This window comes from Drosophila ananassae, chromosome 3L (assembly GCF_017639315.1).
Source record: "Drosophila ananassae strain 14024-0371.13 chromosome 3L, ASM1763931v2, whole genome shotgun sequence".
Lineage (NCBI taxonomy): Eukaryota > Metazoa > Arthropoda > Insecta > Diptera > Drosophilidae > Drosophila > Drosophila ananassae.
In genome coordinates, this window is record NC_057929.1 from 5,129,497 (window position 1) to 5,140,503 (window position 11,007).

At 41.7% G+C, this 11,007-nt stretch overlaps 4 protein-coding genes across 4 annotated transcripts; all 4 read right to left on the reverse strand.

Moving 5' to 3' along the window:
- Window positions 1-872: 872 nt before the first annotated feature.
- LOC6494960 (C-type lectin BfL-1) lies at window positions 873-1,561 on the reverse strand. Its single transcript, XM_001959289.4, has one exon. The coding sequence runs from the start codon at window positions 1,537-1,539 to the stop codon at window positions 958-960; it is 582 nt and encodes a 193-aa protein (XP_001959325.1). The 5' UTR covers window positions 1,540-1,561; the 3' UTR covers window positions 873-957.
- A 912-nt stretch (window positions 1,562-2,473) lies between these two features.
- Window positions 2,474-3,200, reverse strand: LOC6494959 (C-type lectin BfL-1). The gene has a single exon (XM_001959290.4). The coding sequence runs from the start codon at window positions 3,160-3,162 to the stop codon at window positions 2,581-2,583; it is 582 nt and encodes a 193-aa protein (XP_001959326.1). The 5' UTR covers window positions 3,163-3,200; the 3' UTR covers window positions 2,474-2,580.
- Window positions 3,201-4,446: 1,246 nt separating this feature from the next.
- Window positions 4,447-5,453, reverse strand: LOC6494958 (antigen 5 like allergen Cul n 1). The gene is made up of 3 exons (XM_001959291.3): window positions 5,282-5,453; window positions 4,825-5,219; window positions 4,447-4,763 (listed from the first exon to the last, which is right to left on the reverse strand). Exons 1-3 carry the CDS (start codon window positions 5,414-5,416, stop codon window positions 4,502-4,504), a joined length of 792 nt encoding a protein of 263 aa, XP_001959327.1. The 5' UTR covers window positions 5,417-5,453; the 3' UTR covers window positions 4,447-4,501.
- A 1,132-nt stretch (window positions 5,454-6,585) lies between these two features.
- LOC6494957 (antigen 5 like allergen Cul n 1) lies at window positions 6,586-8,272 on the reverse strand. Its single transcript, XM_001959292.4, has 4 exons — window positions 7,867-8,272; window positions 7,344-7,493; window positions 7,044-7,288; window positions 6,586-6,975 (listed from the first exon to the last, which is right to left on the reverse strand). The coding sequence occupies exons 1-4, from the start codon at window positions 8,008-8,010 to the stop codon at window positions 6,723-6,725; spliced, it is 792 nt and encodes a 263-aa protein (XP_001959328.1). The 5' UTR covers window positions 8,011-8,272; the 3' UTR covers window positions 6,586-6,722.
- Between the last annotated feature and the right edge of the window lie 2,735 nt (window positions 8,273-11,007).

Below are 11,007 nucleotides of genomic sequence, written 5' to 3' on the forward strand. Positions count from 1 at the left end.
ATGCTAGGCCGACTGGGCAGAGGCTTCACTGTGGCCTGTTTTTGAGAGTAGGTAGTGTAGTACACAGAAAACAAATTGTATTTAATTTTATTCAATTAAAAATAAGCATCAGTACCTTAGGAAGAATTTCGAAAGCACCTATTTTAATACCAAATTAAAACTAAATATTTATTTCCCGTGCACTACCAACTATGGAACAGTCACTCCGATCCCCTGTCTGCTCCACATGCAATCCCACACACATGGCCTGGGCTGAGTTATAGGGCACCCAGTCCGATCTAGGCTTTGGAGGCACCGTAAATTCTCCACAATTGACTGGAGGAATGTCTCTTGGGGACCTGGATCTCAGATGGCAACTGAATCTGTCTACGTCACTGTTGGGTGCATTGTTCATGTGGCTGGGATTATGTTTTCGTTGTCGAGGTTTTGAGGTAGGCGCAGCTGGCTTATTGATCAATTAACAGCTTTTTAATGTGATCTCGAGCAATTAAAAATTAATTTGCGGGTTTGCTGATGGCAAATGTACATCTCATCGAGCTGATTGTAATGAGTGCGGGATAGGTCAGTCACATGCAGTCGTGCGAAAAGGTTTAGAGAAAGCACATTGGGAGAATTTTATTCATTTTATGACGAAAAATAATATAAACTTTAAACTAAAATTTGTGGGAAATCAAACACTATAAAAGCCAATCAACTCTGAAGCACAAAAACTATCTACGACGTTTAAATTATACTTTAAGTAAAGGGAACTGATAAGAGTTATTATGGAACTATAAAAAAAAGCTTAATTAAACAGAAAATAAAAGTAATGGGAAGGTAATTGATAAGGTATATTGGCGTAATGCTTCTAATATTCTGATAATATTCAGTAATTTCGTTTTTTGGAGCAATATTTTTTATTGTTTATTGAATTCTAGGAACAAATTACATTAACTAACTATTCTGAAAAAGTTAGCTTTACACTGGTACTTGAACCTCGTGTAAGGCATCGGGGTTGAGGCACAACTGGGTCTTGTACTGGACAGGCTCGATCTGGCAGATGTGGGGAGCCCACTGGGTGCAGTTCTTTACGGCCAGGCGGTGTTCATCCACAACCAGTTGTCCCGTAGACATGGAGAAATGGGCAAGCAAGGTCAGGCAATCCCCTCTGGCGGGAGTAGGCTGATCCTGCCCCCAGGGCAGATAGCGAGCCATTTCTCCGGTGCTCTGCCAGAAGTAATCGACTATGGTCGAGACTTGGCCCAACTTGTTGCCAGCAGTCCAGAGTTCCGGTTGGTTAGGTGCCGCCACGGGCAGCCACTCGTTGATGGCCTTTAATTCGGTTTGGTCCTTGATGCTCAGCAGTCCGGCGTTGATGGACCGACAATGGCGGTCCGATTCGTACCAGTTCTTCCAGGAACTATCGGCGAGAAGGCATTTGTCCGCCACACGGGTAAAGTTGACGGGACAATCGGTGGAAGCCTCCTGACCGGCAACCTGATAAACTTGGCAAAGAGCCAAGCTGACCAAGGAAAAACAGACTAACTTAGGCCACAACATTTTGGTTAACTGCCCGACAGGTGGCTCAGTGGAGCCTTTTATATCTATACCTTTTCACACCTAGCCTGCCAGGTCTTTGATAAGACTAGCTGCCTGATAAGGGTTCGGGGAATATCAAGTATACGCCTAGTTTCAGTTATCTTCGCGCTATCAAAAAAGCAGCTGAGTCCCTACCAAAGATCGGTTGGATTCAAGAAATTACTCATCAAAACCCCCCTGCCATGTAAGGGATCCCCAAATGAAACCATAATTTTAAATACGATGTTTTTACTACTTAAAGGCATTTCGTGTAAGTTATAATTATTTAAGTAAGCGATAATGAATGCCAAATATCTTATCAGTAAGGTATCTATCATAACAGGTAACAATTGCCACAGACTTGGGCAAAAATATTTCTTTCTCAGATTTTAATGCAGATTGACGGAGAATCAAACTACTTTTCGTTTAAGGTACTCCGCTTAAGAATCGGATGGATATTGGCAAAGATATGGCCTTCGCTGGGGGCCAGATTGTCACTCCCCAGCATTTTCAAATTTTCGAAGGGAACCCATCAGGAAATTTAAGAAAAAATCAAAAAAATATTTCTTTCCCAGATTTGATTGGGACTGCACTGATTGTAAGGAGTGCGGGATAGGTCAGTCACATGCTGTCGTGCGGAAAGGTTTAGAGAAAGCACATTGGGAGAATTTTATTTATTTTATGACGAAAATATCATTTTTAATTATTTATTAACTTGTTTGTAGATATTAGCGATTGAAGATCAATTAGTTTAAGGTCGGAATCGCCTAGGAATCGGAATAAAGCCAATCAACTCTGAAGCACAATTAATTATACTAAAGTGAAGGGAACTGATAAGAGTTATTATGGAACTATAATAAAAGCTTTATTAAACAGAAAATAAAAGTAATGGGAAGGTAATTGATAAGGCAATTGATTCTGATAATATTCGGTAATTTCTTTTTTTTTGTAGCAATATTTTTTATTGTTTTTTTTAATTCCAGGAACAAATTACATTCATTAACTATTCTGAAAGAGTTAGCCTTACACAGGAACTTGAACCTCGTGGAAGGCATCGGGGTTGAGGCACAACTGGGTCTTGTACTGGACCGGCTCGATCTGGCAGATGTGGGGAGCCCACTGGGTGCAGTTCTTTACGGCCAGTCGGTGATCTTCCACGACCAGTTCTCCCGTAGCCGTGGAGTAATTGGCAAGCAAGGTCAAGCAGTCACCGTTGGCAGGAGTGGGCTGACCCTGCGCCCAGGGCAGATAGCGAGCCATATCTCCGGTGCTCTGCCAGAAGTAATCAACTATGGTCGAGACTTGGCCCAACTTGTTGCCAGCAGTCCAGAATTCCAGTTGGTATGGAGCCGCCACGGGCAGCCAGTCGTTGATGGCCTTTAATTCGGTTTGGTCCTTGATGCTCAGCAGTCCGGCGTTGATGGACCGACAATGGCGGTCCGATTCGTACCAGTTCTTCCAGGAACTATCGGCGAGAAGGCATTTGTCCGCCACACGGGTAAAGTTGACGGGGCAGGCGGTGGAAGTCTCCTGACTGGCAACCTGGTAAACTTGGCAAAGAGCCAAGCTGACCAAGGAAAAACAGACTAACTTGGGCCACAACATTTTGGTTAATTACCCGACAGGTGGCTCAGTGGAGCCTTTTATACACAGGTCTTTGATAAGGCTAGCTGCCTGATAAGGGTCCGGGGAACATCAAGTATACGCCTAGTTTCAGTTATCTTCGCGCTATCAAAAAAGCAGCTGAATCCCTACCAAAGATCGGTTGGATTCAAGAGATTACTCATCAAAGTCCCCCTGCCAGGTTAGAGAATCCCAGATGAAACCATAATTTTAATTACGATGTTTTTACTACTTAAAGGCATTCCGTGTATTTATAATTATTTAAGTAAGCGATAAGGAATGCCAATTATTTAATCACTAAAGACCAATATCAGTATTAAAGGCTTTTAATACTTTTGTTTGGGGCTTTACATAAAAAAAAATTTTTGTCTTCTTTTTTGATAAGTTTTATTTTCGTTTAAGTATTAAATGTTTAATTTTTTTATCCATCATAACAGGTAACAATTTCCACAGACAGGGGAATCAAACTACTTTTCGTTTAAGGTACTCCGCTCGAGAATCGGATGGAATTTGGCCAAGATATGGCCTTCGCAGTGGGTCATATGGGGGTCCCCATGCATTTTCAGCATTTTTAAGGGGGACACATCAGGAAAATTGACAAAAAATCGAAAAAATATTTTGTTCTCAGGTTTTGATGCAGATTTATGGAGAATCGATCCACAAATCGTTTAAGGTACTCCGCTCGAGAATCGGATGGAAATTGGCCAAGATATGGCCTTCGCAGTGGGTAATATGGGGGTCCCCATGCATTTTCAACATTTTAAAGGGGATCCATCAGGAAAATTGACAAAAAATCGAAAAAATATTTTGTTCTCAGGTTTTGATGCAGATTTATGGAGAATCGATCCACAAATCGTTTAAGGTACTCCGCTCGAGAATCGGATGGAAATTGGCCAAGATATGGCCTTCGCAGAGGGTCATATGGGGGTCCCCATGCATTTTCCACATTTTGAAGGGGGTCCCCTTCCCCATTTTAAAGGGGACCCATCAGGAAAATTGACAAAAAATCGAAAAAATATTTCGTTATCAGGTCAGATTGTCCTTCGATGCATATTCCAAAATTACCTGAAGTTTTCCGTGTTTGAGCCCAGTGTTCGTGACTCGCTTTCGATTGTTTCCGTTAACAGTAATATATGAGTGCCCCCCGAGATGGCAATTAGTAATCTTCCAAATTTAGCATCCGGAACGGCAATAAACAAAACGACGTATCAATCAGTTGAAGAAATTGTCGATTATCAGGAGAAAGTAATAAAAGTCAAGGGGGATATCTTATGTCATTAGTTCATTTGGATCTTTGATGGGGTTTTATTTGGTTTTTTAGCTAGTATAAGTTATAATTAGGATTGTACTGCTCCTTGATGGAACAGAGGGCGGGGTAGTCCGGATTGCTTCCCGTCCGGCAATCGGAGGCCGGTTCTCCAGCATTATAAACAGGAACTCCAATGGCATAGACACTGGCGTAATTGCAGGCCGTGTTGTAGATGTAGAGGAAGGGATATTGGGGATTGGTGAATCGCATCATAGCACAACCCACATGGGTATTTCTGTCCACCACTGTCTCCACAAAGTGCCCGTACTTCTCACTGAAAAACAAAAATAAAGTTAGTGGGTTAAGTAGATGGGATTAAGATGTCTGGAACTTACAGATTCCTGGTGACCCGAAAGTCGGTGATATAACTGCTGTCAATCACGCTATGCTCTCCGAACCACAATCCCATCGACTGCTCCACCAAATTGGTCACGTTCAAGGGCCAGTTACGAGGTCGATCCACTCCGCACAGATTCTGACCCAGATTCCGGAAGCGGTAGCTGTTCCGGCAGTCGTCGTGCTCCAGGTAGCAGGTTTTCAGGTTCAAGGTGGCCAGGTATTCCAGTTCATCGTCCCACACCATAGTGGCCATGCGAGTGGCTGGATAGTAGCCGGGCAGGGAACCCGAGGCCACAAAGTTTCTCCTCTTGTTGTGCTCGTCGACGATCAGGGAGCGATACGGTTTCAGGTCCACCATCGTGGCATCCGGAGAACATCTTTCATGAAAGTCCTGTGTGGAAAATGTTTAAATTTTTATGTTTAGACTTTAAGAATTGGTTCCTTCATACTTACACCATTATTATTGCAGGCCACATGAACTGTACCATCTGGACACAATGCCGGGTCGCACCAGGAGGCGGGTTGGCTGGCTGCCATCTCCAAAATCATAACCAGAAAGCCGATGATGAGATATCTTCCAGAATTCATATTTACTTTCCCTTGATGAAGGCTCAAATCCAAATGCGAATCCTGACCAGCTTCAAGGCGATATTTATAATGAAATTTTTGATTTGCAGGTGTTTATTTTCGGTGTTTTGTTTACCAACATCGATCCCGAATCCCAATCCGATCTCAATCCCGCTCCCGATCCCGATTTCGATTCCGATTTCCCCCTCGGACGGTAAAAAAAAAACCGAACCGAAACCGCAGTTGCTTGAGACAGGTCAAGCGACGTTTTATGAATCATTTCCATTTTCGGGGAGGCCTTTGTCTTTGTCTCGCAATCTTCAATTCAATTTCTCAGTTTCTGTGTTATTTTCACCCAAAAGAGCATTAACATCGCCGCACGCTCCCCAGGGGCAAGGGTTCTAGGAAAACGGGAGCCATAAACCTGGGGTCCGGAGCCCGGGAAGAGTCTTCAAACGCCGACTCCCGGTTTAAAATTAGACTTCTAATAGCTGGATCCATTAAGTCTAGGGTTGAGTGAAGTTCAAGCCGAAGTCTGTCTAGACCCTAGAGACACTAGAAAAAATCAGTTCTAATTTAAGCTCTGTTTGGATGGGTTAAGCAAGTGTTTTGCGGGCAAATATGCAAAAAAAAAAAAGTGACTTTAAAACTTGTCCCAAAGTCGAGGCGTGGGTGCTTTTAGCGGTTCAGTGACTCCACAGTGCTAGACCTCTGAGGTGTTGCCATTAACATTGACATTGACCCAATTGGTGAGTCCTAACTTTAAAGACGAGTTTAAGCCCCGTGTTTTTGGCTTGTTGCACACGCTAATCTTCGCATTCAAAGACAGGTTCTCAATCACAAAGAACAAATCAATAACTTCTGCGCACAAATCACATAAAAATCGGAATTTGCATAAACCAAGAAGGATGGTAGCTGGCTGGGGGGGTTAACGTCTTTATGGTCAATAACAAACGAAAGTTCTGTATGCCAAACCAGTCTCACGATGGGGGATCCAACTGGCCAACCGGCAGACGGGCTTTCTTTGCGGAATAGAAATCGGAATAGAATTGTTTATTTTGGTGGAGCTTCTCCGCCTTACGTCTTAGGTCTTACAGCACACCTCAATATATAATATATATAACTCAAATCGTCGTGGTTATGCAATGATATAGCCGGGTCAGAAGTCAGCTTCGGCTCTGTATTTAAATAAATTATGCAAAGTGTCTGGAATCGATGCGATCATTTATTGGTTTCTATTCTTTTTTAAAGCTAGACGTTACAAAATACTCTTGGCAGTTCGACCTGAGTGAGTGGGAGACATGTACTTCCCCCGATGGTATCACTTCTACCAATTCGGATCGTACTCCTCCCGGGTGGAACACAATCCCGGATAGAAGTGACTCTTTCCGGTTACGCAACGAGAGGCCGGATAGCCAGTCTCGTAGACGGGAGCTCCCAGAGCGTACAGGGAAGCATAGTTGCAGATGAAGTTGTAGATGTAGACCGAAGGGTAGTCGGGGCGAGTGAATCTCAGGATGGAACAGCCTAAGGCAAAGTTCTTGTCCACATTCATCTCGGCAAAGTGGCCATAGTCCTCACTATGAAGGATGAGTTTTAATTAGTTAAATAATCTAATTAGTTGATTAGTTACTTGTAAGTTACTCACAATATCGCTGTAACCTTGAAGGCATCGATGAAACTACTGTCGATCAGTGGGTACTCATTGAACCACAGGCCCACACACTCTTCCACCAGACTGGTGACATTTACGTGAGGACTTCTTGGTCGCCAGACGGCACAGAGGTTTTGTCCTGAATTGGCATATCGATAGGTGTTGTGGCAGTCATCGTGATCTAGTTTGCAGGTCCGGGAGTTCAACATGGACAGGTATTGCAGTTCATCATCCCAAACCTATAACAAAAATCGATCAAGTCTGGGGAAGAGTTTGACCAAAAAGGACACCTACCATGGTGGCCATTCGAGTGGCTGGATAATAGCCTGGCACTTTTCCCAAGGCCAGAAAATTTCTCCTTTTGTTGTGGGCGTGCATGATTTGGGCTTTGTAGCTGTTTAAGTCCACTTGAAAGGAATCCGGCTGGCAGCGACGATGAAAGGCCTAAAATTTTAAGATAAAAGAGATATAATTTTATTGGAATAACTTTACATAACTTAGACTTTGTTCTAATCTTCGAAAGATCATTTTAAAATTCCAAATTCCTAAGAATTTTATCTGATAAGTTATCAGTTAGAAAGTGTTGATTCACGAATTGTGATCTTCAATTAAGATACCCTTCATAAAGATGATGTGATTTTGAATTAAGAAAATGTCACGATTATATTTAAAATTAAATGCCAATACAGCAAACTTGATTTTGTCAAATGTTTAATTCAGCTATATATTTACAAAATTATGTATTTCATTGTTTGAAATCAGGAATGATTTATTTAAAATTGATTTAACAAGTATAATAATTTGGATGATAACTTACACCAGTATTCCGGCAGGCAATGTGCCTCTGGGTGGGCTCACACAGACTGGGATCACACCAGCTGAAGTCCTTGGCCAGGACCAACTGCACCATCAGCTGGAAAATGGCCACGCAGGCAGTCCAGGAAATGACCATCGAAGACATGATATCTTTTTCACTTTCAAAAATTAATAACTTTAAGGAGATCCCTTTGTCTATCACTTTTTAGTCGGCACTTTCAATCGATTATTAGCCAATAGTCGTGGCCGTTTTTATTGAATGTTTCCGCTTGAATGATCACTAAACCGAGATCGGGAGCTGCGACTAAGACCCGGGGGACTGGAACTGGGACCGGGACTGGGACTAAAATAAGAGAGCTTGTGCGGCAACCGACTTTTTATATACCAATGTATATGTCTCTCCGGCCAAGTTCTATTGCCAAGACCAGCCGGGTTAAGACAAGCCTTTCTAACACGTTTAGAAACGAAACGAAACGAATCGAAATGGCCAAGAACAAGTTTGCACAAAATAATGATAATAAATATAAATATTAATTTGAGGGCCAGCCGGCGAACAGCGGAGGATGAGCTGTCTTTTCATCCCGCTCTTGCTTAAGTTTCTAATTCTAATTCTATTTCTAATTCTTCGTGATTCCCAGATTGGGCAAAAAAATTAGAAGAGTTTGTTGTGCTAGTGGAGAGAGTGGCGGAGGTTCATTGTCGCCACGAGCTGGAGAAGCTATCGATCGATCTATGTGGACAACAGATCGGTTGACAGGCCATAAAATGTGCGCGTTTGATGTTAATGCGCTCGTTAAGAACTCCCTGCTACAAACCTACATAACTAAGCATATAAAAAAATATATATAAACTTGGAACATATATTTTTAAAACACTTAGAGAGCTTGGGAAACGGCGGCCATTCATTTCGGGGGGCGTGCAATTAATTACCCGACTTTTATTGACACATATATCCGACCGGTACTATCATCCCATTCTAGTCCGTCTTAGAACCTATTAGGCTAAATTTAGTGGCCTCAGTATGCAAATTTCAGCAGCGATTATGCCCGATAAGGCGGCACTTAAGACCGACGCGTGATTTAAATTGCTTTCCACAGATTTATGGAAGAGAAATTCGAGAGGAAAGGTGAGTCTGAGTCTGAGGTCTGGGACTCGGAGTGTTGCTAATTGATGGGTTGTAGCATGTGTTGGGGTACCCTAGAAAATTAAGGGAGATTGGGTTATATGGTATTTTTAGGAAAACAAAGATTAAACTTCAATATTCAAATAACATTGTATCACAGTTTTTGTTTTTGTTAAACTACCGTTTAATAACGGTAGTTTGTGTTTAAAATTGCATAATAACTTAAAACTGTGTAACTGTGACTCGTAATAGCTATTTGAAAGTGACTAGATTTTGCTTAAAAGTTTGGTTATTTTGGAAAATGATCTCTCTACTTCTTTGATAAAAACTACATTCATTAAAAGGCAATCAATCTTAATGAACTGAGGCGTTTCCCACACTGTTGAAATCAGGAATCCGGCGATCAATGCGCCATTACTTTAATATTGTACACCAAACCCCACCCACAACAAAGTCTGATTACAAGATTAGATAATTGCAATTAATACTCAATACTGATGGCACTGCATTAACTTCCGTCATGTGCAAAAAACTTTGCATAATTGCATCTGATTGCGATGAGGCTTCGACTTCATTTGGCGCGAAATGAAACGAAATAAATCGCTACAAGTAACTCGGTGAGAACAAGCGAATATCATTTAATTATAATTAATAATAGGCATTGTCCCGGCCCGGCATGTGCCAGAAAGTATCTGAATCTGATGGATGCTAACCAGTTTATTCTGGCCAAGCAACAATTTGTGGCTGTTGACGCCTTTCTGTCTGTTGGCCAAAATGCCAAAAACAAGTGGTCTTTGAGACTGGAGAGTGTCAGAGAGAGAGAGAGGGGTCTCATTTGGAATCCTTGATCCTTACACTAACTGGATAATTATTCAAATGAGCCAATAACTAGGTAATTAATTATAGTCTGATTTGATCGGTTTTGCCTTCTCTAATTTTTTGACACACGCCATCGCCATTCGAGCCAACACTGAATACTTGATTGCCAATTAAATTAGTCAAAAGGCTGGGGATCCAAGTAGAGAAATGGATATTCATTAATTCATTCAGTCATTCATCTCGTGTAAGCCCAACAAATCTTCCCAGGCATTTGTATTTTTAATGACTGACTCGACTGGCTGGCTGATTGACAGCCGAGTGGGTGAGGACTAAGGTGGGGGAGGTGTCAGCACTTAATAACTAATTTGCTTGGCTAATTAGCTGTGACCAAGACATCTTAATTTGCTTCAGAGTCAGCCAAAGGAAAATTGGTTTACAAATTGAGAACTTTCTTAAATTAAATGAATTTTTTAAAGTCATTATTTTGGCGTGTGTCAAAATATTGAAAACTTGCTAATTAAGGTGGTTTCTAGGAAAGTGTTTAAAGACTAAAGAACAGAACACGTTTATAAACTGAACAAAAAATCTTAGGAAATGTAAATATATATTTAAATAAAATTATAACATCTAACTACAAAATAATCTATAATTTCTTATATTTTTTCCTTTCGTAGAGCTTTAGAAAATCTATATATTTATTCTCTGAGATTCCGCAGTGGGTTGGAATTGCCACCCCGTTGTCATAGCTTTTAGGTCAACGCCGAAGAGTATGCTACAAATTACTGCCCTCCAGAGAACCTCCACATCCATCTGTCACCCACCGTATCAATAACATAAATAATGCTCCATTTGTCTCCAATTCTGTCAACAGCTTTGGTTATTCCCATCCGGAAAATAAAGCATTTATAGTATATTACACCACTATACTATACTATACTATGGATACCCCCGAAAAACAACCCCCCATAATGACGAAGTGCAGCCCTTGAGCCAGAAAACCGTGGGCTGTGTCCCCCGAAAGCCGCTGACATATGGAATATATGCGCTAATGGCCAGCCGATGACAATGGCTGCTCCCACGCATCCGTCAGATGATTCATGCGTTTCCACTCGCTTATGCACACTTAGGAGTCGAATCGCATCCTTGGATGCTGATTTGGTAGACTGAGAAAAATTAAGGGTGATTTTTAGAATATCATTT

What these genes read in the sequence shown, in the direction of transcription:
- LOC6494960 (XM_001959289.4), bottom strand. Translation starts at nt 1,539, where the DNA reads ATGTTGTGGCCTAAGTTAGTCTGTTTTTCCTTGGTCAGCTTGGCTCTT.
- LOC6494959 (XM_001959290.4), bottom strand. Translation starts at nt 3,162, where the DNA reads ATGTTGTGGCCCAAGTTAGTCTGTTTTTCCTTGGTCAGCTTGGCTCTT.
- LOC6494958 (XM_001959291.3), bottom strand. Translation starts at nt 5,416, where the DNA reads ATGAATTCTGGAAGATATCTCATCATCGGCTTTCTGGTTATGATTTTG. An exon ending in TGGCCTGCAATAATAATGGT is followed by an intron (nt 5,220 to 5,281) that starts GTAAGTATGAAG and finishes TTTTCCACACAG; the next exon opens with GACTTTCATGAAAGATGTTC. An exon ending in TTTCGGGTCACCAGGAATCT is followed by an intron (nt 4,764 to 4,824) that starts GTAAGTTCCAGA and finishes TTTGTTTTTCAG; the next exon opens with TGAGAAGTACGGGCACTTTG.
- LOC6494957 (XM_001959292.4), bottom strand. Translation starts at nt 8,010, where the DNA reads ATGTCTTCGATGGTCATTTCCTGGACTGCCTGCGTGGCCATTTTCCAG. An exon ending in CCACTCGAATGGCCACCATG is followed by an intron (nt 7,289 to 7,343) that starts GTAGGTGTCCTT and finishes TTTTTGTTATAG; the next exon opens with GTTTGGGATGATGAACTGCA. An exon ending in TTCAAGGTTACAGCGATATT is followed by an intron (nt 6,976 to 7,043) that starts GTGAGTAACTTA and finishes CATCCTTCATAG; the next exon opens with TGAGGACTATGGCCACTTTG.